This window comes from Poecile atricapillus, chromosome 9 (assembly GCF_030490865.1).
Source record: "Poecile atricapillus isolate bPoeAtr1 chromosome 9, bPoeAtr1.hap1, whole genome shotgun sequence".
Classification (NCBI taxonomy): Eukaryota; Metazoa; Chordata; class Aves; order Passeriformes; family Paridae; genus Poecile; species Poecile atricapillus.
In genome coordinates, this window is record NC_081257.1 from 18,702,988 (window position 1) to 18,726,452 (window position 23,465).

Consider the following 23,465-nt stretch of genomic DNA (forward strand, 5'->3'; position numbering starts at 1 on the left):
GGGGATAGGCTGTGCCTTCCTTTCATGATGCCCTCTTTTCAGTGGAAAAAAAAGAAAAGGGCAAAGAAAAAAAGGAAAACAGGATACAGTGACCTCTTCCTACAACTTTAAAGTAAATATGATATCTAAAATGAAAATGGGAATATTCATGTAGATTAAAATTCATTCCCTTTTAAAGCTTTCTTTGAATTTTGGTCCAGTTGCATTTCTTATCTTCTTTTTGCTGACAGGAGAAAACATGGGAAGTTTCCTACACACCTAATACTGTGTAGCAAGAGATGCTTGTTCCAAAAGTGCTCTGTGCACCCTCTCTTGTGCAGTAGAATCTGGGGCAGGGTCCTTCCAGGTGACCCAAACCAACCATTTCATAGATATGATGTTCTCCCTGTCCCTATGTTGAAGGCAACCAGATGAACCAGTTTTCTAATTAACTTGTTCTGCAGGTGCAACGACAAAGGAAAACCTTCTCAATAACTTCATTGTTTGCTCAAACTCTTTTTATGGATATTTCTAAGTTCTCAAATATCTGAAAAATTTTGTATTTTGTCCACTTTCTCATGAAACTTTTTCCTTTTCCTCTTCTCTCTTGAGCTCATGACAAAGACAATTTTATTCTGAAGGCCAGAATCCCAGAACACACAGTACATTTTGTGAAGGAGTCTGATCTCTCTGGTAACTTATAAAAGACATACATAGACTGTGTGTTCCTTGTCAGTTGACATAATTTCATTTTTATTCTGAACCTTTGGAATATCAAATGAGAAAATTTCACCACCAAGTGTATGTTTTCAAGCTCTATCTCCAGGAATAACAAATTAGGTGTGAAATTAAAGCACAAGTGAAAGCATCCCAGTCCCTCAATAACAAGGACTTTGAATTCTTGCAAAATCCTAAAATAGGTTTCAGTGCATTGCTGCCAGAAGAACTAAAAAAAAGAAGTTCAAAAATTATTAAAATACATACCAAAAACTACTATAAGATAAAAGGATTTACATTAAAATATCTATTTACAGCTCCCCATTGTCACCTGGGAAGCCAGAATTCATGAAATCAAATTATTTGATCAACAGCATGAAGAAATTTGTGGCAGCATCAAGCTAAGAATCCAGTTTTTCACTTCTACACTCAAACATGGGCCTGCATCACTTTACAGACAAAACAACGACAGGAGAAAGAAAATGATGCAGCAGAAGGGAGATAGAATTCTTTAAGCATCTGATAATTTCTGAAACAAAAGGCTCAAATATTTGTATGTAATGCAAATGCCATTTATATGCTGTGTGACTGTTATGGATGTCAGAGCAGCTTGCACAGGCAACACAGCTCACTCAGGGACGTGTTTCAGAGTTCCAGGGAATAGTATGCAGAACTGGGTGAAAAATCGAGCTCCCCAGACCTCCATGGGAATGCTACATGGTGCTACATCCTCAGAGTGCTAGGGGAGGTTTCCAGGACAGGGAGAGGGTGATGGTGTTATTCCACTTGAGAAAGACTTCAGCCTTAGCAAAAGTGCTGCTATCGATACCTCTTAAAGCACATCTAAACCTGTTTGTATGGCAATTTACTTGCTTCACCAAAACCCATACAAAGGTAAGCTATTTCAAGAAAGGCTCACGCTCCAAAGTGCCAGTTCAGTGCAGGATCTGTATTAAAAAACATTCTACATTTGGCTTCTGCATTTTAACACTAATCCAGGCTGGCCTACGTGCCCACACTGAAGGAAATGAACTGTATCAGGCAATGTCATTTGCTAAAGGGTAAGAGTAGAGGAATCCTCCATCCCTTCGTTTTAGATTTCTAGGGACAATTTCACAGGCTGTGCCATTGCTGAATGGGGAAATTGGAAAACTGCAGAATCGATTTGCAGACGTGAAGTTCTATTTTCTTTTACAACTCCTTCATCAGAGTCTCCATCACTCCTGCGTTGTGCAGCATTATCATCGGAGCAGCCTGGACACCACTGATAATTGCTGAGTGAGGGGAAGGCTGTGCCTTGCAAGCAAAAGTAAAACCAGTGGGGTGGCACTGCCTTTAAATCCACCTGCTTTAGAGAAGTGCTCATTTACTCAGGCTACTCATTTCTGAGAGTTAATGGGAAATTAATTTAAAAATATTATTCAAATTGGTTTTGTTTTTTTTTCTGAACAAAACTTCCCAGCTAAAAGCTGTGAAGTTGTATTAAGTCTATTTTGTGTAAAACCAGGAACAATATACACAATTTTGCAATGCTTCCATTATTTCTTTGTTAATTGTTTCAAAGAAAAAACCTCAAAACCTCCTCCACAGCAAATGCCTGATAGTGACCCAGTTCCCAAGAATGAGTCCAGTGGCTGATTTCCACAAAAAACTGGCAAACCTCGTGACTATCATCCACTTGACCTTTAGGATGGAGAGAGCAGTGCGCTTTGTAACATTAAGGGTCAGGGGCAGCAAAAATGGTCATTTGTGTGCCGCTGTCATTCAGCAGCTCTGTGAGACAGGTAGGGCTGATCCGGCTGCCCACAGCATGCTGGGGCTACCAACCCTGGAAAAATTAAGAATATTCCTGGTGTCATAAGCTTTCGGACCAAGTATCCTACTATTGGTTTCTTTTAAAGGTCAAGTCAACTTTGCACGGCTATGGGTCTCACAGCTGCTTTCCTGCCCCTGAGACATCCTTGCAGCATTAGGACGCTGGCAGGATTTCTGTGCCCCTTTCTGCCGGGTTTCAGCAGTGACGGTGGCACCAGCTCGGCTGGGCAGCCACCTCCGCTCCCCTCAGCGAGGGTTTGCCGCAGCAGCCATAGCTCAGCACGGACAGGGGAACTGCAGGGATTGGGAGCGGAGCGGGTACTTTACTCCTCTGGACAGGCCATTTCTGCCGGGTGTCACTGCTGAGGAGTGAACAGGCTCCAAAACGCCGGGACAAGGCGCTGACGCTCCCTACAAGGCCCTACCCGTGAGCCCAAAATGGCGGCTCGCCCGGAGGCGCCGCCGCCTCGTTGCTACGCGACCGGCAGGGCCCGCCTCCCCCGGAGAACTACAACTCCCAGGCATCCCGCTCCGGAGGGACTCTAACTCCCGGCAGGCCCCGCGCGCTGGAGGCGGCCGGCCCGCACTACATATCCCGGCAGGCGGTGGGGGCAGTGGCCAATCGGTGTTGTTGATGCTGCGGGGTGCGCTGCCGGCGGTGAGCGGGGGAAGCGGCGCGGTGACATTTCCTGCCGGGCCGCCCCCGGAGCCGCTGCCCGAGCGGGGCCCAGGATGGCAGCGCTGGGAGGTCGGTGCGGGGCGACGGGGGAATGCTCGGTGCGAGAGGGGGGGATCCTGGTGAAGGGTATCGGGGCCTGTGTGTTGAGGGGTGTCGATGAGAAGGTTCGGGCCTGTACTTAGGGGACCACCGTGTGAGGGGGCTCGGGGGTGCCCGGGCCGGGAGGGGTCCCTGGGAGGGGCAGCGGTGCTCGGGTGTAGGAGGTGATGGCGTGAGGGGAGAGCTGAGCGGGGGCTGTGTGGGAGAGGGGGTGTGCGAGGCAGTGTGCTGTGTTAGGGTGGAAGGAGGCTGTCCCATGAGGGACCCCCCTGCTGTGTGAGGGGCCGCAGCCGGGAGAGGGGAGTGGAGTTGATGAAAGGCTTCTATGAAAATGGGTGTGCTCTGTCTCCTCTTTGCCCCTTTGTGTTGCCCAAATTTTGTTGAAAGCGCTCTGTTGCAGTCAGCAGCTTTACCCGATTTGCAGCTCTTGCCACCTAATGTTTTTCTTTTGAGCTCTCCTTTGTTGTTGTTGCGTAAAAATGTTGGTGCTATTACGAAACAGATTTTTGTGCTTGAGCTATTGCTCAATTTTCACTTTGGGAATTACTTCATTAGGCTTATCACATGTTATTTAGCAGCATATGCTCTACTAAATATGTTTCCACAGTGATATATAAGCTCCTTCACACCTGAGAAATTTCAAATTATAATTCTGTTTTATTCGTAGAGAGAACATGTAACCGTGTGTACAAATTTATGTGTTTAAGTTTGCTGCCCAGCAGACTTATTGTGGGGCCGTTTCTTCATGAGTCTCTGCTCCAACCATTACTTTTGTAAGGCAGGAGCCAGTTCCTGTTTCAGTGTGAAGTCAAATATTTGCATACAGGCCTGTGTGATGGCAGTGTTAGGTTGGGGACTTATTTCATTTCTCTGTGTCCCTTTTCATTTTAAAGATCAATAAGTGTTGTGTTTCTTGATTTGATTTCTAGTTGTATAAAGTATTTGTATTGTTTTCCGTAATGGGTATAAACTTTATAGTTTACAGGGGTATAAACTTTATAGTTGAATGGGAACTGACGTACATTGTGAAAAGGAAAAAAAAAGTATTGAGGTATCTTTATACATTTATTCACCCTTGACAATGTTTGGCTTGCTGTTGATGGATGATGATGCTGAGGAAGTATGGAATATCAATTTGTGCCAATTCTTGGTCATGCGTGGGTATTTGGCACGTGTATGAATTTTTTTGGAGGCTTTTTTGTTGTTGGTTGTTTTCTGTTAAAGTTTTAATTTTGCTTTGTAGAACCAAGTCAGTTTTCACAAACACTGAATGGAGTTCCTCCCTCAAACCAAGTCAGCAGTGGAATGGACCCCTTCCATGCTTGTAGTATTCTCCAACAGCTGAAGACCATGTATGATGAAGGACAGCTGACAGATATTGTGGTGGAAGTGGATCATGGGAAAACATTCTCCTGTCATAGGAATGTTCTTGCTGCAATCAGTCCTTATTTCAGGTACAACTGTCCATTGTTCTAGTGGTGATCAAAGCAGATAGAATATTAGTGTAGGTATGATTGTTTGAATTTTCATTTAATGAAAATAAGTTCCGTGTATTTATAGATAATACAGTGCACCTAGCAAGTAAAGATTATGGTTCTCTTAAGGTCAGTGAATTATCAGTGTCTGTTTCTCAGAGGTAAGTTTCATTGGAGAAAATGTCACACAATTTTAAACCAGGCAAAACTGCCCCCTGTACTGAGGGTATCAGAGATACAGTAAGAGCATATTGAAACTACTTGTTTTCTTTTCAAGTTACATATTTTAGTGTGCTATACTAGTGTGCATGTGAAATAACCTGTTGAAAGTTGAATGCAAAGACTTGGATATGTCAAGAACTTTGCTTATAAACTCAATGATTTTTAACATAGGTTTAGTGAGATAATTAAGCAAGAAGTTCCACTTTTGTTTCAGTAAGTGTAGAAATGATCTTAAATTTAGGTACCTCAAGAGGAAAGTTAACACTTGTGATAAATGTATTTATGCTGATGGAGGGGCAAACACATTGGGACTAGCTGTACAATATATTTAAATTCATGCCTGTGGTTAAAGGTAATTACAGGCAAACTGCTGGATATTTTTGTTTTGCAGATCGATGTTCACGAGCGGCCTTACCGAGAGTACCCAGAAGGAAGTTCGGATCGTTGGTGTGGAAGCAGAGTCGATGCATTTAGTGTTGAACTATGCATATACCTCCAGAGTAGTGCTGACAGAGGCCAACGTTCAAGCTTTGTTCACTGCAGCCAGTATCTTCCAGATCCCTTCCATACAAGACCAGTGTGCTAAATACATGATCAGTCATTTGGACCCACAGAACTCCATTGGGGTGTTCATCTTTGCTGATCACTATGGTCATCAGGAACTCAAAGACCGGTCACAAGACTACATTCGCAAGAAGTTTCTGAGTGTCACCAAAGAGCAAGAGTTTCTTCAGTTGAGAAAAGACCAACTGATAAGTATCCTCAACAGTGATGATTTAAATGTAGATAAAGAAGAACACGTTTATGAGAGCATTATAAGGTGGTTTGAGCATGAACAAAATAAGAGAGAAGTGCACCTTCCAGAAATATTTGCCAAATGCATCCGTATGCCTCTGTTGGATGAGACATTTTTAGAGAAAATCCCTCCCGTGTTTGCACAGGCGATGGCCAAAAGCTGTGTACAAAAGGGACAACCCAGTGCCAATGGCTACACACAACGGCTTGGAATGACCGCTTCGGAAATGATCATATGCTTTGATGCTGCCCACAAACACTCAGGAAAGAAGCAAACAGTGCCTTGTTTAGATTCGGTCACAGGGAGAGTGTTTAAACTATGCAAGCCACCAAATGACTTGAGGGAGGTGGGAATTCTCGTGTCTCCTGATAACGATATTTACATTGCGGGTGGTTACAGGCCGAGCAGCAGCGAGGTCTCCATCGACCACCGAGCAGAGAGTGATTTTTGGATGTATGATCACGCTGGCAATAGGTGGATTCCGAAGGCTCCTTTGCTGCGGGCCAGAATAGGCTGCAAGTTGGTTCACTGCTGTGGGAAGCTGTACGCCATCGGGGGGAGAGTTTATGAAGGAGACGGGCGGAACTCCCTCAAGTCTGTGGAGTGCTATGACAGCCGGGAGGACTGCTGGACAGCTGTGTGTCCCATGCCCGTAGCAATGGAGTTCCACAGTGCTGTGGAGTATAAGGATAGCATCTATGTTTTACAGGGTAAGGTGATTTGACTGGCTCTGTGGTGTTTTATTGGAAGTGGGGATTGTTTGTTCTGACTGTCTGTGTTTTCTTAAGCAATTTGGAAAAACCCCTTGGGCAATGGGGGGGCAGAGGGAGCTAGGAAGGGGGAGGTTGCTGCCTTGCATTCTCGTGCCCTGGGAATGTGTCACTAAGTTGTAATACTGAGTTACTGTACAGATGGCATTTTTTGTGGTATTCTGAGTCAACAATACAGTATTAAACTTAACTCTGAAAATTCTTTAATCTTTACGTGGTGAAATGCACTAACACAGAAGAAAGGACACTGTCCTATGAAAAAGCACTTTGTATTTTACTTGGCTAAAGCTGAGAAAATTCCTGGTGTCTTTATTCTTGGTGACTTGTAAAAGTTGATGAATGACTTCTAAGTCTTCATTTCCTGCCCTACCCTGCTTTCTGAAGTCATCTTAGAAACTAGGAAGAGATAAAGCATCTTTCTTTGTTAACTCTGTTTCTTTGGTCAGTAATTTCAGTACTGCCTTTACATTTTGTGCACACTGGAAAATGCTGAGATTGGTCTGAGGCTGTGGTAAAGGACCCCCAAAGTGGAAAGAAGGAAGGAGGGGGAGGTGTCCCAGTTTTGTTTTGCTGAGGGCCACCTCTGTAAACACCTGCACAAGTTAGGGTCTTGGATGCACGCCAGCTCCTACTTGGGTCACTTCCATACAAAGCTGGACCACAGGGAAGAAACAGGATAGAGAATACTGTTAGATCCTTATTACTTACAAGAAGAAGTCAACATTATTTCTTGACTTTGCATTCGTGATCTTCCATGTGACTTGCAGTTTTCTTTTTCCATTGTTTCTGTATCATGTTGGTTGTGGCTTTAAATAGTTCTGTTATGCTAAAAAGTTCTCTAAATCTCTGCTTTAGGTGGTTAGAAAGGAATGCTGAAGAATACTGAACTTAGTATTTGTTCCTTTAATGTTTCTTAGAACTGATAAAAAGTGGATGATACTATTATAACCTCTAGAATAAGACTGCACCTTGTTCACAAATTTTAGCTGCTGATACTGTGCTTCAGTGCTTTAAGTGACAACTGACTGCTTGTATAAATAAATACTTCCTGTGCTAACCAGCAAATTCTAGAGTAGTTTTATGGATGCCTAGGAAAAAAACCTTGACTGAGTTGTGCTGTAGCAGAAAGAGGTTAGCTTTTAGGCATTTTTCTAGGAAAAACTCCAAAGTAGTCAATAAGAATTGATGAGACTGAAAATGCCTATGGAATGCAAGTGTCAGTCCCAGGAGATTGCACTGTGGAACAAAACTGAATAATCAAAATTAGTATTAACTGTAAGAATTAATCTCCTAAACTCTGTTCCACCAATTTTACTGTTTCACTTCTGTATTCTTTGTTATACTTGAGGTTGCTTGGTCACAAATCAGCTTGGTTAAAATTCTTAAGATAGCCATGTGAAATCATGATTTGAATTATGCTAGTATTTGGCAGATGTTATGCCTTTCTCCCACTGGACTTTACCAAAGTCAAGGTGGTCTTTATCCATGTTCTTTTCATGAAATGTACAGGGCATGAGTTTTTGGTCATCTGAACTTCCTTTATCTGCAGTCTGTAGCTGCTGCTCTGTGCACGGAGCATCAGAGGTATTTTATAACCTAACCACAAACCTAACTGTGAATGGGTAGTTTCATGCAAGTTTTCACCTGGCCTCCTTTTAAGCAAATCAGCCTAAATGTGTAACCCAGCCACCTGATACCAGCAGCTTCAAAATCTGTGTGTAGTATAAGACAGAATTCAGGGTTTGAAATCTGCTAAACCTGAGCAAATAATTGTGAGACTCCCATCTGCAGATGGCACATTGTGAGAATGTTAAAGAGTGAAACAAATGTACTTCAGGCATTTCAAGACTGGAATCTTAAAAAATCTTAAAAGGCTTTGTCCCAAATTAATAAGCACGTTTTAGAAGTACTAAAGGATACCTAGAAACTGTGTAAAGTGGGTTTCTGTTGTGCTTCAAATTCCCTCTGCTTCAGCTGAAACAGAGATTCAAAGTAGGTGTTAGTCATGCTATTAATGTTTTTGTAAAGCACTAAAAGGAAAGCAGTTGATGGTGCTGGGGTGTTTGTTTTGGGATCCAGGCTCTAGAAAACTTAGAGCATTTCTGTCTGTGGAAGAACGTACCTGAGGGCACAATTGCCACAGAGCTATTGGCCTGGAAACAAAGCACAAGTTATATTTTATTTTTCCTCTCTCTTTCCAGGGGAGTTTTTCCTTTGCTACGATCCTCAGAAGGATTACTGGGGATTTCTAACCCCGATGACTGTGCCTAGAATCCAAGGCTTGGCAACAGTGTACAACGACTCCATCTACTACATAGCTGGCACCTGTGGGAACCATCAGCGCATGTTCACCGTCGAGGCCTACGACATCGAACAGAACAAATGGACTCGAAAAAAAGACTTCCCGTGCGACCAGTCCATCAACCCATACATAAAACTTGTTCTCCTCAAAAACAAACTCCATCTCTTTGTCAGAGCTACTCAAGTCACTGTTGAAGAGCACGTTTTCAGAACCAGCAGGAAGAATTCACTCTACCAGTACGATGAAGTCACTGACCAATGGCAGAAAGTCTACGAGACTCCAGACAGGCTCTGGGATTTAGGCCGGCATTTTGAATGTGTTGTTGCTAAATTGTATCCGCAGTGTCTTCAGAAAGTTATTTAAATTCTTTTTTTTTTTTCCTTTTTTTTCTTTTTTCTCAGTAACAGGCCTTAGTGATTTCAGTGGTAATTTGATGCTAGAGAAAACATGTCTTAAAAGAAAACAAAGAAATTCTGTCAGTATTTATTGTAAGATAAAACAGACAGTTTTTTGTATATGGGGATGGGTGCTCTTTAAAGGTTGCAGTCCGGGGAGGGAATTGTTCGTTCAGTTTCATATTTACTGATATTTTCCTGGGAAATGAGAAGGAGGTTACAAAGTGCAATTATCAGCATTTTTTTTCTGGTAGACACTTAATCATGTCATACTAAAGAGTTTTTTTTGTGGTAAAAGCAAATTAAGTGGAAGAGCCAGGATAACTATGCACTACAGTGAAAGAAAATCTAGCATTAATAGTTAAGGATGTCCAAGATGTGTTGAAGTGACTTTTCTTCTTTTTCTCTTTTTTTTTTTTTAATACGGGTAAAATTTGAGGCAATATCACTAAGTTTTGTTGCTTTTTTTTTGTTCTTAATTTAGATTGAAAGTACATAGAGAGGAATGGTAGAACCTGATTCTTAATGATCTCTTCTTTTTGTACTGTTTTTGATGTCTAAGATGTTTGTGATGTTGTTTGTGCACTGCAATTTGGGAAAAAAAAACTCAAGTCAGAATTGGATTGTGGAGTACCTTTGCCCCAGATGGAGGCCTGTTCTTATTGTTGTACCAGTTCCTGTCTGTGGATTTTTGTTGAGATTGAGCTTAATGATGGTGAGGAAAAAAACCCAACACCTGTTTTTTGCCACATAGGTGTAGTGCTGTAAAAACTTTTTTTTTTTTTAACACTGATTAAAATCTTTTTTTTCACCCCGTAAAGGGCTTTAACCCAAAAGTTGATGGTGCTAGTACATTTTTAATACTTGTTTGTCTGAACTGGGCCAGCCTTCTGCTACTGTTTAAGACAGCCTGTTATTTTTCATGGAGTGTTTGTCTGTCTTCAGGCCCTGTCCTGTCATCAGATTGTCTTTTCTAACATAACATTTTTACTGCAGTGGTGTTCTTGCACAGAATGGTGACAGGATATGGCCTTAATAATACTGATTCTTTTATTTTTCCTCTTTGTGTGGAGTGTTCATTCTGTCTCCACTACAGTACAATGCTATGTGCAGAGTTGGCATGTGCTCTGGTGATTTGGAGAAGTGTGGTTTAACTTTGCAAATTGTTTTCCTTTTCTCTTTGCAGTCAAGCCCCCAACTATCTTCTATTTCCTTCTGCTGTATAATGTGAAAAATTGCACTACTGAGCTGTCAGCATTATCCAGCGTATTAAAGCAAAATTAACAATAAGCGTCCATGGCTTAAATAATCTTAGGGGAAATACAGAATAAGGAATATATTGCAACACTTTTCTTTATGTATTTAACATTTAACTTATTTTTAGAAAGTAAGTTCAAAGTTCAGCCTCTACTTCAGTAGTGAGAATTGGATTTAAAAGGGAAAAGAGGACTCCTAAATCTTGCATCAGCTGTAATTTACCGGGTTTCTTACAGCTCTACTTCTTGTAGAGCTTTAAGTTAGCTTACTCATTCCAGTTTTTTCCTGTTGACCTAAGTAAACCAGTTAACTTGACGTGGCATTGGCCATCACTGGCTGGAAGTGCTTACCATTATCTGGCTTAACAGGTGATATTTCAGTCAGCCAAATATTTAGCTCATTGTTTATCCCCCTGGCATGGCTGAGGATTTGGATAATGTTTGTTTACTATGTGGTCTTCCTGTTCCCAAATGGAATCTTCCTAATACATGAAAATACTCACCTGGTTCTATTTATTAATTCTTGCACAAAAATGTTTGAGAGGCAAAAACAAACAAAAAACTGTGAAATGAAAAGCAAAATAAAAATGCCTCTTTGCATTACATACCTCATCTTCCAGAGATTCACCAAACTCTTCTTCCAATGCGAGCACCTGCATTTTGTTTTTTTATTTTTCTTGAATTTGGCAATTCTCGCTAAGACTGCATTTTCCAACAGTGTTGAGGTGTATTGTTTCTTTGTTAGTTTTCTTCTGGATATATGTATGCATAGCCAAGAATAAGGGGTTTTCTGAAAAGTACAACTAATTTAATTTTTAACTGATGATCCTTAGTCCTTGGCTAGCTCTCTGCGCTGTTGTAGGCCTCTAGCTGCAAGCTTTCTGAAGCACCCTCCCTAACAGTGTTGCATTTGTGTGTAAGACCTTTTATTTTTGCAAAGTGTTATGTAACTTTTTCCTTGTTTCTTTGTTTGTTTTTCTTTTTCTTTTGGTTTTTTTTGGTTTTTTTTTTTTGAGCTTGGTTGAATATTTACAAGATTTCTTGCTGCTTTTTGACAATCTATATTTATTTAGTAGAACAAATTTCAATATATTACTTGAAACTATGAAATAGAATTGAGTTAGCAGTTGACTGGTCATGTGATGTATAAAGTACAATATGCTGTGGTTAATTCTGCAGTAGGTTTGTTAATTTTGTTTATCTGCACTAAAGTACAAAGATCTCCATTCTGTTTAACCATTCAAACTGAGGGTGTGATCCAAGTCTGTCATGTGTTTGAAAGCTAAATCCTGGAACTTGCTGTGGGAGTAGAATATACTAAATCTTTTGCATGAGGAGTTTGTTGAGACAGTAATGTAGCTGTGACATTTTGCCAATTCTTAAATGCTTCTACGTTATGCTGAAAGTCAGATTCCTGGTAAAGTTTTGCTTTAGAGTCAGGCTTAAGTAAACTTGCACAGCACAAAAAAAAAAAAATAATTGCACCAAAGGTACTGATAATATTTGAACAGTAATCTGTACATTTTGCTCATTTGGAATTTTTTTTGCATTCATTTATTTCCCTTTATGAAATGAATTTCTGGTGTTGTAAGAACTTAGGTGAGTGTAAATCTCTTCCAAAATTATTAGTTACTTTAGAAGGAAACATTTTGTAATTTCCACTTGCTTCCATCAATGAAATTTAGAATAACTCAGAGCAGTTTTGGTGCACCAGACATGCAGTGTGTGTATGTTCTACAAGAGATCCAAGAGCTCCCTGTTCGCGAGGCTGTTGAGAAGTGGCATCCAACATTCAGTGCTCAGGTATGTTAGTAAGAAGTACTGTAGTCCTATGAGGGCAAATGTGTGGATTTTTAAACATTTTGCCATAATTGCACAATTTTGCATTTTTACTTGATGTCATGTTATGTTTCTTAAAATAAACCTATTGTTGAAATACAGTGGAGTTCAACTGTTTTTGTGACAAATCTGTGTGCATTTTAGTAAATTTCTGAAAATTAATCCAATATATTTTTGATGTTTGTTCGGTTCTTCTATTTCTGCACTTGTACCTCACCTGTGTGTAATGTCCTTTTTTTTTTTTTTTTTTAAGGTGGAAGATGCTTTGTTCATTTGTCTCATTCCTTGTGGCTGTTCAGGTGTAACTTCTCATTTGTTTACACACATGCAGCAGGGTCTTTCCCTTCCCTTTCTTCATGCCTTTGTCTGCAGCTGGCATCCCAGCAGGAATGTCAAGTGGGGCTTTCCAGCCTGAGAAGGCTGTTTGTTGGAAAACCCCAACCCCTTCACACTGAATTTCCCAGCACCCTGAGAGAGCTGAGGGAGCCACAGGTTTACAAATGATTATCCTCGTAAGTGTCAATAAGGATTTTCCTTCTTTGGATACTAAAGTAAATTCCAATGTATTTTTTTGAAGAGGGAAGTATCTGGGCCCTTGAGAGATTCTTTCCATCTGCACATTGGGGGTGGAGTTACTTGCTGGGCATGTTTTTCCTTTCCTACATCCTTTTGGAAATGAGTATTTTGGAAGCGTCTGCTGAAGGACAGGAACACACAAACTCCTGCACACCCCCTAAAACAAAGTAGCATTACTTAAATGAAGTTTCCCACTGTGTTTGTGCCCCAAAGCTGGGCAGAGCATGCTGCAGGTAGAGGAGTATCTCACAGCTTGGCACTGGTGTGCAGCCAAGAGGTGGGGAAATAACCATCCAGCTGTTGCTTTCTCTTTATCTCTTTGCAGCATGCTCTCCCCTCTGGGCCTCTCAAAGATGGAAGAGTGAGACCAACAAAGCTGGAACCTCCCCCATCAGTATCTCCCTAAGGTTCCCATGCCTCACTGCTGATTTTTGTGTTTTACACAATTAATGATGCAAATATCCACTGTGAAAGGCAGGTATTTATTAACTATTACAAAGATTATGTTATCAAGTTACTTAACAAGTAGGAGAAGCAAAACCAACTGATTTCTAATGTCTCTCCAAGAGGAATTTCTGAAGTACCACAAAGGTGTTTATCAGCTTTCCCTTTCAGAAGGTGCTGGTGGGGGTCTCTGTTTTTTAACCAACCAGTAGGACACAAATCCTGTACAGACTCTACATCTTTGCAAGCTTTAGCCCTCTACAAAATGCAATTTAAAGCAGCCACCACCTGAGGAGTTGGGGGGTGGTGAGTAGAGTGAGAGTGATCGAGCACATGTACAAAATCCTGAATATTGTATTTCCCTATGGAAAAAGTGCTAAAAATCCCCACTTGGAGAACATTTGGCTGGGTTTGACTGTTTTTGAAGGATGAGGTGAATTCCTGCATATCACAAGATTTGAGTGAAGAAGGAACACTAGATCTGCCCGAAGAGGAACAAAAGAGAAATAGGTAAAGCATGATGCCCTCCTCTTTGTAGTACCTGGGTGATGGGGAGCCCTTCCCAGGGAAGGAAGGACATCTGTGTAAATTGATGCAAGTGTGTCACAGCTTTCTTCTCTGCCCTCCCTCCTTGTGTGGCTGTGATCCAGGGCACAGCCTGGTCTCAAAGCCACGCCAGGGTAACAGGACTGGAGGTTGTGGCCAAATAACCTCAAGCTGCTGTCTGTTAACAGGTCAGCTCCACAATTTGCGCATGGTATGTGCGTATTTAGACCTTAAAGTGTCACTGAGTGCCAGCAACGCAACAATACCTGTAAAACATCAACCAAAATGGTACCAAATATATCTATTTAAGGAATGCCCTCTGTGCTCCTGTGTCTCCTTAGATCTGCACATGAACTCTGCTTTGCAGCCCTCGCTGTCACACAGAAGTGGCAATGTCCAGCCCAAGTTAAGAACTGTGAACTGTATGCTCACTTCATGCCAGCTTTTGATCCTTTTATTTAATAATACATATCTAATTTTTGATTATCTATAAACTCAGTTATGAAATTATTTTGAAGTCAGGATGGTATGTGACACATCAGTTGCAGAAAAAGATTTGCAGATAAATTCTGAATTACTTTAAACCCTTCCATTTTGATTCAGTTCATATTCCTTCAGTAACAGATTTCTTTGTAGCTTCTGAGAGTCTCAGGGGCAGTAATATTTGGTGAATATCAAATTAACCTTCTCCAACAGCCAATAAATGAAGTGTTGAAATTGTCTTTACTCTGCAAATTTACATTTTATTTTTCTCAAGTAAAAGTTATACCCCATTTTATATCAAAACTAATAAATGGAGAGGAAATGTTAAGAAGAAAGAGCCATTGGATTAGTCATTCAAGTTTCAATTTTTCACAGGCCAAAGAAATAGAAAAGGAGAGTTTCTGCTGCTTTTACCCATCTCAGCTGCAAGGGGCGTGTCCAAGATTTTCCAAAGTGATTTTGGAGAGCACTCTCAATAGTATGAATTGCTATTATGTCTGAAGTGCACTAGAAATGGTCACAGCCCAGTAACTATCAGCAAAAACATTTATAAATTAGGCAATTGCTGTTAACACAGAGATGGAAGGAGGGACAATATCTAACAAAGGCAAATCCATATTTTGATTTGGTAAAGCACCAGTCTAAATTGGCTCAGTGCCAAGGGCACTGTTAAGTATCCACAAGCAAAATAGAAAGTACCTCTTTGGAAGTTTATTCTGAAAGTCTAAAGGAATTTCAACTCTTGCAATGCCATTCTTTTTTACAATAGCATTCTTCCAACACTGCACCTTTAGGAATAAGTGACTCCCATGAACTCTAGGTCTGGTGTGGTTGCATTCTCCTCAACAGGCAGCTCCTGCTGTCCTCCCATGGGGTGGAGCACAGAGAACCACATGCATCTCCAACAATCTGTGATGAATCCTCACAGCAGCTATAACTGCCTTTAAGGATTTACTCATTTTGGAAGACAGAAAAAGCACCATATATGCTTGTTGTCTTTCTAGCTGTAAAACATTTTTAGAGAGCATAACTGGTAGGAGCCATGACTGGTGAGGCAGAAAGAGCTGGGCCACAAGATGGATCAGCCCAAGGAACGTGCAATTGGAATTCTCTCCCTGACTGAACTAATGGTGGGTGCCTAAAGACACATGCATGGAGCTGCCTGTCAGCATTCCCCAAGTTCCAGCAATTTGCCATCTGCAGTGCCAGAGGTGGCATCTCTGTGTTTAATAACCCTCAATAGATTTCTCCCCAATATTTGTCTTGCTGTCTTTTGACCACTGGAGACTTTTTTATCAAGCTGTTACAACTGCCTGGTAGTAAATCTTTGTAAATGGGGATTGTTTGTCCTGTGGTGTGAGAAGAACATCTGAGCTGGCTGGGAGAGCACCATTTGCAGCCTTTTGTGCTAATGCAAACTGGGAACTTGTGTGTGAGTTTGGGCATTTCTTGTGTGCTTGCAAGGAAGATATTTCTGCTGGGACCATATGGAGGAGTGTGGATGACTGCATGTGGCTACAGGGCAGGAAATACGGGTTACAGGTGATGCTGACTGGCAAAGTTAACTTGGATGAATAATTTTTCTTTCTCCATTTACCTTTCTGATGAATTTTCTACTCAGATTGGATGAAAACATTTCCCTGGCTCACATAAAATCAGGTTTTTTTGAATTTCTTTTTGTGCTTCAGTAGTGCATTGCAGCGTTGAGATTATAAACGCAGCAGGGGAATGTTCTAAATCCCCCAAATGGGGATTTGCAACATAAGTCTGGTGGAAACATTCCTACTGAAATTGGGTTATGTTAACCTTTACAAAGCATGGACTCATGTAGTGGACATTGCTTGTTTAATACTCCAAGTCAACTGCTTGGTTACTGTAAAATATTCAGGAATTTTCTGTATCTTTTCCCCTCACTCCAGGGTGACATTTACTCCTTGATAAGTGTTGCTGTGGCTTGTCAACTCCTTCATTCCTTGGGTGAAATCAATCTGACACAGGATTTTGGGTGAGCCAGAAGTCAAGCAGGAGAACTTCAGGCAGAAGAAGAGGATGCCTGTACCAGGATGGGCAAAAACCTCACGATGCAAATTTCCCTGGATGAGAGTGGGAGCAGAGCCTGCAAAAACACATTGCAAGGCAAGAATAAGTTAATATGTACAAGGAAAAGTGATATCTGACAAATAATTTATCAACACTCACAGGGAGCTGAGACATGCCAGCATTCCAAGCACAGCAAATGGAGAGTTTGCCCTGGATTTTTTTCCAGGGCAGATGAAGGGTGACCAAGAGGAGTTAATGTGAGATACAGGAGCCTTTGGGTGTTCAGGTGGTGTTCCAAGCTCCAGGAAGGCTTTACCTCTGAGAGTAGAGCCTCTGATCTCAACCTTTGATCTCAGCTGTGTCTGGGGTGGGCCATGGGGTCAGCAGATGGCTTTAAAAGCGAGCAGGTGGCTCCAGTGGGGGCAGGAGCCGGCATTCCCAAGGGATGGGAGCCGGAGCAGTGCCTGCCTCGGTCACACAGGGAGCAGCCCCTCGGACAGCGGTCAGGGAGTGTTTGTGTGTGCTGGCCTGCCTGGGTTGAGGGAATCTTGGCCCCATGGAGTCCTTGGATCAGCAGGAGAAGCTTCATTAGATTCAGGTTTGATTTTTCATGGTGCTCTCATTTAGCAAAAAAACCCAGCCCCAACCAAATAAAATGAGTGGTGTAGAAAAATAATTGTACAATGCAAGAGTAGTCCCCAGTTGATCTGGGTTACAGAATGAAGATTGTGATTGTATGTGTCGGTTCCAAAAGACAGTAGTTCAATAAATCAAGGAAAGAAGAGGGTAAATATCAACTGGATTGAGATGTAAGGGCTTTGATTGTGAAAGAGATCTGGAATTCCTTTATTTCCAAGTTGTTAGTGTCCTGACATTCCTGAAGAGGATTGAAGTATAGTGTTGAAAAGATCCAGAATACCTGTCTAAAGAATAAGTCTAAAGAAACTAACAGGAATTAAGCAGGAAGCCTATGGGGAATGGTAAGTGGAGAAATGGCACATCCAGACTTTTAACTTCACAAAAAAGGAAATAGGGGTAAAATGAGAGAGCTGACAAGTAGATCTGTGCCAGTCAAAGACAACTCTTGCTTTAAAACTACAAAGTTGTGGTTAAGAGGGTGGTAACAGAAGGGGTAATGCCCATGGGAGAATGGTCCTGGGCCCTCCTTAGTGCTGATGTCTCACAAACCACAGGAGACTGGGACTGTATCACATCACTGCCTGCTGATTGCTCAGGCTATTAAACCCTCTAAAAATAATCCCAAATTTTATAATCCTAAAATTGGTTTCCCCTAAATCCTCCTCTGGAAGCCTTGTTTTACAGTTGAGGAAGTAAGAGTCAGCTGGTGTGATTTTTATTTTTGACTGTACAGTACATTTTCATTTAACTTTGGTTCCTCTCTTTGGTTTTCTGTATTAATTTGCCTTGATGTAAAAAAGCTGGACAATGATCTGATACCATAATCTGATTTTATGCTAATGTCTTCTCAATATATCTCTCATTAAACAAAAGATCTAATTAAATGTACAACTATATTCATCATGTAAGACTTCTAAAGGTGGTATAAAATTGGTTATAGTTTTAGAATTGGCAATAAAAAATAGTCTTTCTTTTTAATCCCATATAGATAGTTCAGGCTCAACCTTCTTAAAGGACTACCAAAAAAATTTGAATTTGAGGGGCCTGAGAATTTTGCATATCCTAAATTTTGGTAGATTGTGAATACCAAAAATAATGTTAAATAAGGAAATGTGTCCTCACTCTAACCACCCCTTAATCAGTTTTATTTTGCCTGATTTCAGAACCACTAGTATATGTCAGTAGTTTTGGGAGCTTGGTATTGTCCATAATATTTTGATGGCCTAAACTGAGTAGAATAACCATAAATGAAAGAAGCAGTGCAATGAAATGCAATTTGATTAGTAATAAGATCTCTTAAACTTCAACAGGCATTCCAGCATCACCACTATTACTTTTTAACTTGGGTTTTCCTTTTAAAATCCCACCCAACATAAAGTATGGTTAATGTAATTCTAAAAGAAAATTATTCTTTTAAAGGAAGACTTAGTTGATGGGGTATAACAGACTCTCCATCAGAATGTTCCATATACTGTGGATGCCTGTAAGGGAAAAATAATGTTTCATGAATATCTATCAGACCACTTTATTACCTAATATCAGAGCAAGAGAAACTTCACAAGTACAGTCTTGCTTGATCCTGAAATCAAAACAGAGCATCCCTCATAGTGTAACATGGTATTTTCCTTAATATTTATCATTTTATTGTAAAAGACTTGGGCATCTCTTGAAACAGCAAGGAAATCTCAGGAAGCCCTGAGATTTTTCTAGTTACAGTCGAGTTCCTCTCATGTTCCAGTGAAATCCTTGAAAAGGGGCTGGAGCTGGGTGATCCTTAAGGTCCCTTCCAGCCCAAACCATTCTGTGATTCTGTGTAAGTGGCAGTGAATCCTCTCGTGGGTCTCAGTGGATCAGATCCTGGAGCTGTGTGTGGAGCAGTCTCTGTCCTGTTAGATTGGAACTGACCGTGACTCCACAGAGCCTGGGAGTGGATGCCCAGGGGTCAGGGTGAGGATGTCAGGTGTGTGGTGATCCTCTTCCAGTGTAACCTCTCACCCTTTGAGGACCTCCAGAACCAGCACTGATGCCTTTAGAGCACTGAACATGAGTTTACATAAATTTCCTTCAATTAAAAATGAATGGAGATGAATGGTCTTGGTCTCTAGTAAAAAAAAGACAGTGAAGAAAGGCTATGATAAGAACAAAAATCCAAAATTATTTTTCAGGAGAGGACTAAAAGTTTTCAGTGGAGGTCTGACAATTTTGCAAAGGGATTCCAAAACTCATCACTGATGTATCTGAAAGATTCACAGAAAAGACATGTATGTTTTACTTATTTTTCTTTTTATCCTCATTTTATTTTAATGACCAGGGAAAATGGGAAGAATGCAAAAAAGTGAATGCCCTCTTTGATCTGTGTTGTTCCTGAGCATAATCTGGTAACCTGGCAGGCATCAGGCAGGAGTGGAATTGCTGCCCAGAAGTAGGAAGGAACTTCAGCCCCTTTGCAAACAGTTTCTCAGTGTGGTTGTTGGTTTGAGGAAAGCAACAGCCGAAAGAGCCCTGTCCCCCTGCAGAACAGGGGAGCTGGGCCCTCTGTGGGGCTGTTCACCTGCTGCTTACATCATGAGGATTATTCTTTTAATCAGGAATAACCTGAAATCATAAGGACTTCCACCCACATCTGAAAAGCACACAATGAAGGATTCACCCTAAAAAAAGGTGCAGCCACAGTGCTGGGTTCTCTCCAGAGGGACTGTGACAGGAGTAACCTCCAGAAGCCATCTCCCAAGGTGGGACACAGAGCCACAGGCTGGATGAGGTGGAGAACAGAAAGTGGAGGCACTGACTTCATCTGGGACTGAGATCTGTTCCTGGACATGGAGGCCATAGGAGTATTTTGAGGGTATGTATTTAAAATACAAGTGGAAGAGCTGGACAGGGTTATTGGAGAGGGAAGGGTGATCTTGGTTGTGTTAAAATTGAACGATAGAACTGTTAAAAGGCAGAAAAAGGATTAAGGCTTCAAGAGTGGGTGATTCTCTACCTCTAAATTATTTTAATGTGCTTTAAAATGATGCCTGACCACATGTTATGATCATTCTGTACAACACACCTCTCCTCTGCTCTGCAGGACACCAGGAAGCAGGGCTTGCTCTGGAATCTGCTCTGACCATGGCTCCTCCAGTCCTTTCAGACCTGGGCTATGTCCCCCCCGATGGTGGATGGGGCTGGGCAGTGGTGTTTGGAGCCTCCATCTCAATTGGGTTTGCATTTACCTTTCCTAAAGCTTTCACAATCTACTTTAAAGAGATCCAGGCTGTTTTCAACATCTCCTACAGCCAGATTGCCTGGACAACATCCATCATGTGTGCTACAACCTACGGAGGAGGTAAGTGAAGCAAGGCTGTGTCTTCCTTTGGAAAGAGAATATCTGATCTCTACACCAAAAGGGGAGAATGTATTTATTTGAGAAAGTTCCTGGAAAGTGCTAACTCTAAATCTGGCTTTCTGTTTTCATGAGAAGTGAGAAAACTGAGAAAACCAGTAGTGCTGAGTTTTTTATTGCCAACATATATGAAGTAATCAATTATTTTTTTCATCAGAAATCCTTGCTGTGCATGGGAGTGGGGAGGCTTGGAATTATGTGAGTCTGGGCACTTATTTCAGTATACTTGGTCTTTTGTTCTGTTCCTATTCTTGTCTCTCCTTTTGAAACCAAAATGTGTAACTTGTACTCATGATTGCAGAGAAGCCACTGAAACTCAAACCCCAAGATTTGCTGATGTACAGACATGGAATATGTGCATGTATATCTTGAGACAGCATTAAAATATATTTTTCCCTAAATCTGTTGCTAAAATCTTGCTTCAATTAAGTAAGGGATCATGTTTTAGACTTTTCTCTGCAGAGTCTTCCTAAAAGAACAAATACATTCACCAGTTTCTTCAAATTAAAATGTTCACTGGGTACCTGTACCTTGGATGCAAAAGTTGCTGTTGTGGGAAGGTATTTACTATCCTTATAATGAAATCATCAAATGGGTGTTCCCTGGGGGACATCTCCAGGTTATCAGTGTGCCACTTTGATCTGAGTAGCTGTTTAATCTTGCTGTTAATGGTTAGTAGAGATCATCTGGTTTAGGCTGCTGATGCCTGTGAGGTGCAGTTATTCCTGGGCTCTTAGCAGATCCTGTCGGTTCTGAGCTGGTTTGGTGAGGGTGAAAGGTAAAAGGATTAATCCTTAAGAACACAAGAATAGCCACCCAAGTGTGAGCAGCCTCACATCTACCCAAACCTGTATTCTTCCTAAAAAAAGTCACTGACACTCTTTGGGGAAGATTATTACAAATAATTTTGTAGATGGTGGGATCTTCTTGGTACCCTCTCGCCTTCAGGACAGGGTGGTTTGGAGGCTTCCTGGCTCCCTCATTGCAAGGATCAGGGATACACCCTGTGTGCAGAAGGCACACTGTCACAGTACACTGTGTACTTTAGGAACTGGTTTTACATGGCAATAAATAAAGGAGTTGGTGTGGGATGGATTAAGGTGAAAGGAGATGTGTGTGACCAGAAAGGTGTGAGGGATGAGCTGCTTGCAGAAAGAGCCTTTTCAGGTCTGGCTGGAGTGGATCAGACTGTCAGTGAGGCAGATTCCCTGAGCTCTTTGGGCTGTACTCTCTACTGCAGATGGACAGAAGGGTTCACTTCCAGGGGGAATAAATCAGCAGCTCTACTGAACACTGACTTCCCCTTGAAACAGTGGCTGTGTATCCTCTGGCTGCTGTTTGGCTCTGGTGGTTTTGTGTCAGGAGCTGAGAAGGGCTGACAGAGGGAGAGGCTGAAGAGAGATTCATTTAGAGGTTCATTTCCTTAGGGTGGCTGCTCAGGGCCCTCTGTAAGCTGGATGTCTGAAACTGAGCACCAGACACTGAACATGTCTCAGAGTGGTTGGGATTTCTGGCTTTTTATTCTCCACATTCCCTGAGCGAGGGCCCTTGACATCTGGATGGAAAGAGAGGACAGCAAGGGAGCTTCTGGCTACAGTATTGATGGAGGAAGAAGTTATTACTGTACCAGACTTGTGGCTTCACCACTGATCTTCCCATCTTTAAATACAGACTTTTATGACACCATCTTGCTGCAGAGCTGTTATTATAAACTACAGCTGTGTGTGCAACTGCCTGAGTTTCCCAGATGCCACCTGCAACAGAAGGAAGGGTGCAGCACAAGCAGGAAAACTTGAGATGCTGTGAATCAAGTTGACTTTTCAGCATTGCATTTATATTCACTCAGACTTTGGGCCGAGAACTCAGTGCTGATAGGGGGTCCTGTCCCTTTCACAAACACCTGTGTTCATTGCTCCAAGAGCACCTTTCCTCTCTGGGGGTTTGTCCCCTAGACAGTACCTGTTGCTTTTCACCTCACTCAACTTTTAAATCACTGCAGCATCTGAAATAGATCTTGGAAAAAATATAAATCCGAAGGAAAAATCCCTGTGTACTCTTCTAGAATTAAGGAAGATCAAGTGTCTCATCTGTTTTTGCACATGATTCATAATTCTGAACATTTCCCTGTCATGTTCTCATCTTTCAGTTTTGCTGCCAGTAACTGGTGTTGACATCTCATAGATCTGAAAGCAGCAGCATGCTAATAGTAATGGAAGAGGGAATGGCAATAATAACAGACTTAGGAGTTTCATCTCAGGGAATAAATACCTTTGAGTGCATAAGTAATTGAATACTCAGTTTGATCTACCTTTCAGCTATAGCAGCATAAGCCTACAGCAATTCTGTGGCATCCAGTGAAGCTGCATGCTGTGTTTGAGGAAGGAGGAAAGCACCAACAAAGCCTGCCCAGAGTGGTTGAAGGAATGCAGGGGTTCCCTTCAAACCCCAGCTTTTATTGTGCATATTCAGAAAAGCTGCATCTATCTATATATAAAACAGCTGTATAGGACAGCCTGCACTAGAGTAAATAGAAGAAAAAAATATTAAAAGCTTCAACAAACATTGAATATAATTTTTGGTTAAAGCCTGGGCTGCACTGAAGTCATCAGGCATCTTGCCATCACCTTTAGTGGAGCCAGGATTTCATCTTTCAGCTGCTGAGTTTGACCTGCTGAATGGTAGCAGTAGAAGCCTGGCAAATTTCAGCCTCAAGCATTTTGGGAAGGGGGGCTTCCCCAAAGGTCTTCAGGAATGGGAAGTAATGGAGTGCCCTGTAAATGTCACCTGGATCCCCCTTTGAAGCATGTCTTACAAGGAATCATTTCTGTGGAACTTGGGGGGCTCTTGGGAAGGTCAGTCTGTAAGCCTGGGATCACAGCAGGCTGGAGTAAACACTACACTTGGACCAAAAAGCCTCCTCCTTCTGTTCTTGTGGGGTAACAGGGATGTACAGTGTCAGAAGTTCAGCAAGTTCCTCAAGAACTCTCTGTGTCAGACCTTGGAAG

At 41.7% G+C, this 23,465-nt stretch overlaps 2 protein-coding genes across 3 annotated transcripts in view; both read left to right on the forward strand.

Moving 5' to 3' along the window:
• The first annotated feature begins 3,139 nt into the window (after positions 1-3,139).
• On the forward strand, positions 3,140-12,445 carry KBTBD8 (kelch repeat and BTB domain containing 8). Of its 2 annotated transcripts, none has more exons than XM_058844758.1 (4): positions 3,140-3,259; positions 4,533-4,743; positions 5,378-6,492; positions 8,754-12,445. In XM_058844758.1, the coding sequence occupies exons 1-4, from the start codon at positions 3,244-3,246 to the stop codon at positions 9,215-9,217; spliced, it is 1,806 nt and encodes a 601-aa protein (XP_058700741.1). In that variant the 5' UTR covers positions 3,140-3,243; the 3' UTR covers positions 9,218-12,445. The 2 variants fall into 2 exon arrangements, with proteins under 2 accessions (XP_058700741.1, XP_058700742.1); XM_058844759.1 differs by having other exon boundaries at positions 3,165-3,288.
• A 4,406-nt stretch (positions 12,446-16,851) lies between these two features.
• The window catches only part of LOC131582011 (monocarboxylate transporter 2-like), a 37,044-nt gene continuing 30,430 nt past the window's right edge, over positions 16,852-23,465 (forward strand). Inside the window, exons 1-3 of the mRNA XM_058844762.1 lie at positions 16,852-17,031; positions 19,661-19,917; positions 20,146-20,403. Of these exons, the coding sequence (XP_058700745.1) occupies positions 20,187-20,403 (217 nt within the window). The 5' untranslated portion in view covers positions 16,852-17,031; positions 19,661-19,917; positions 20,146-20,186. The remainder of the gene's footprint in view (positions 17,032-19,660; positions 19,918-20,145; positions 20,404-23,465) is intronic.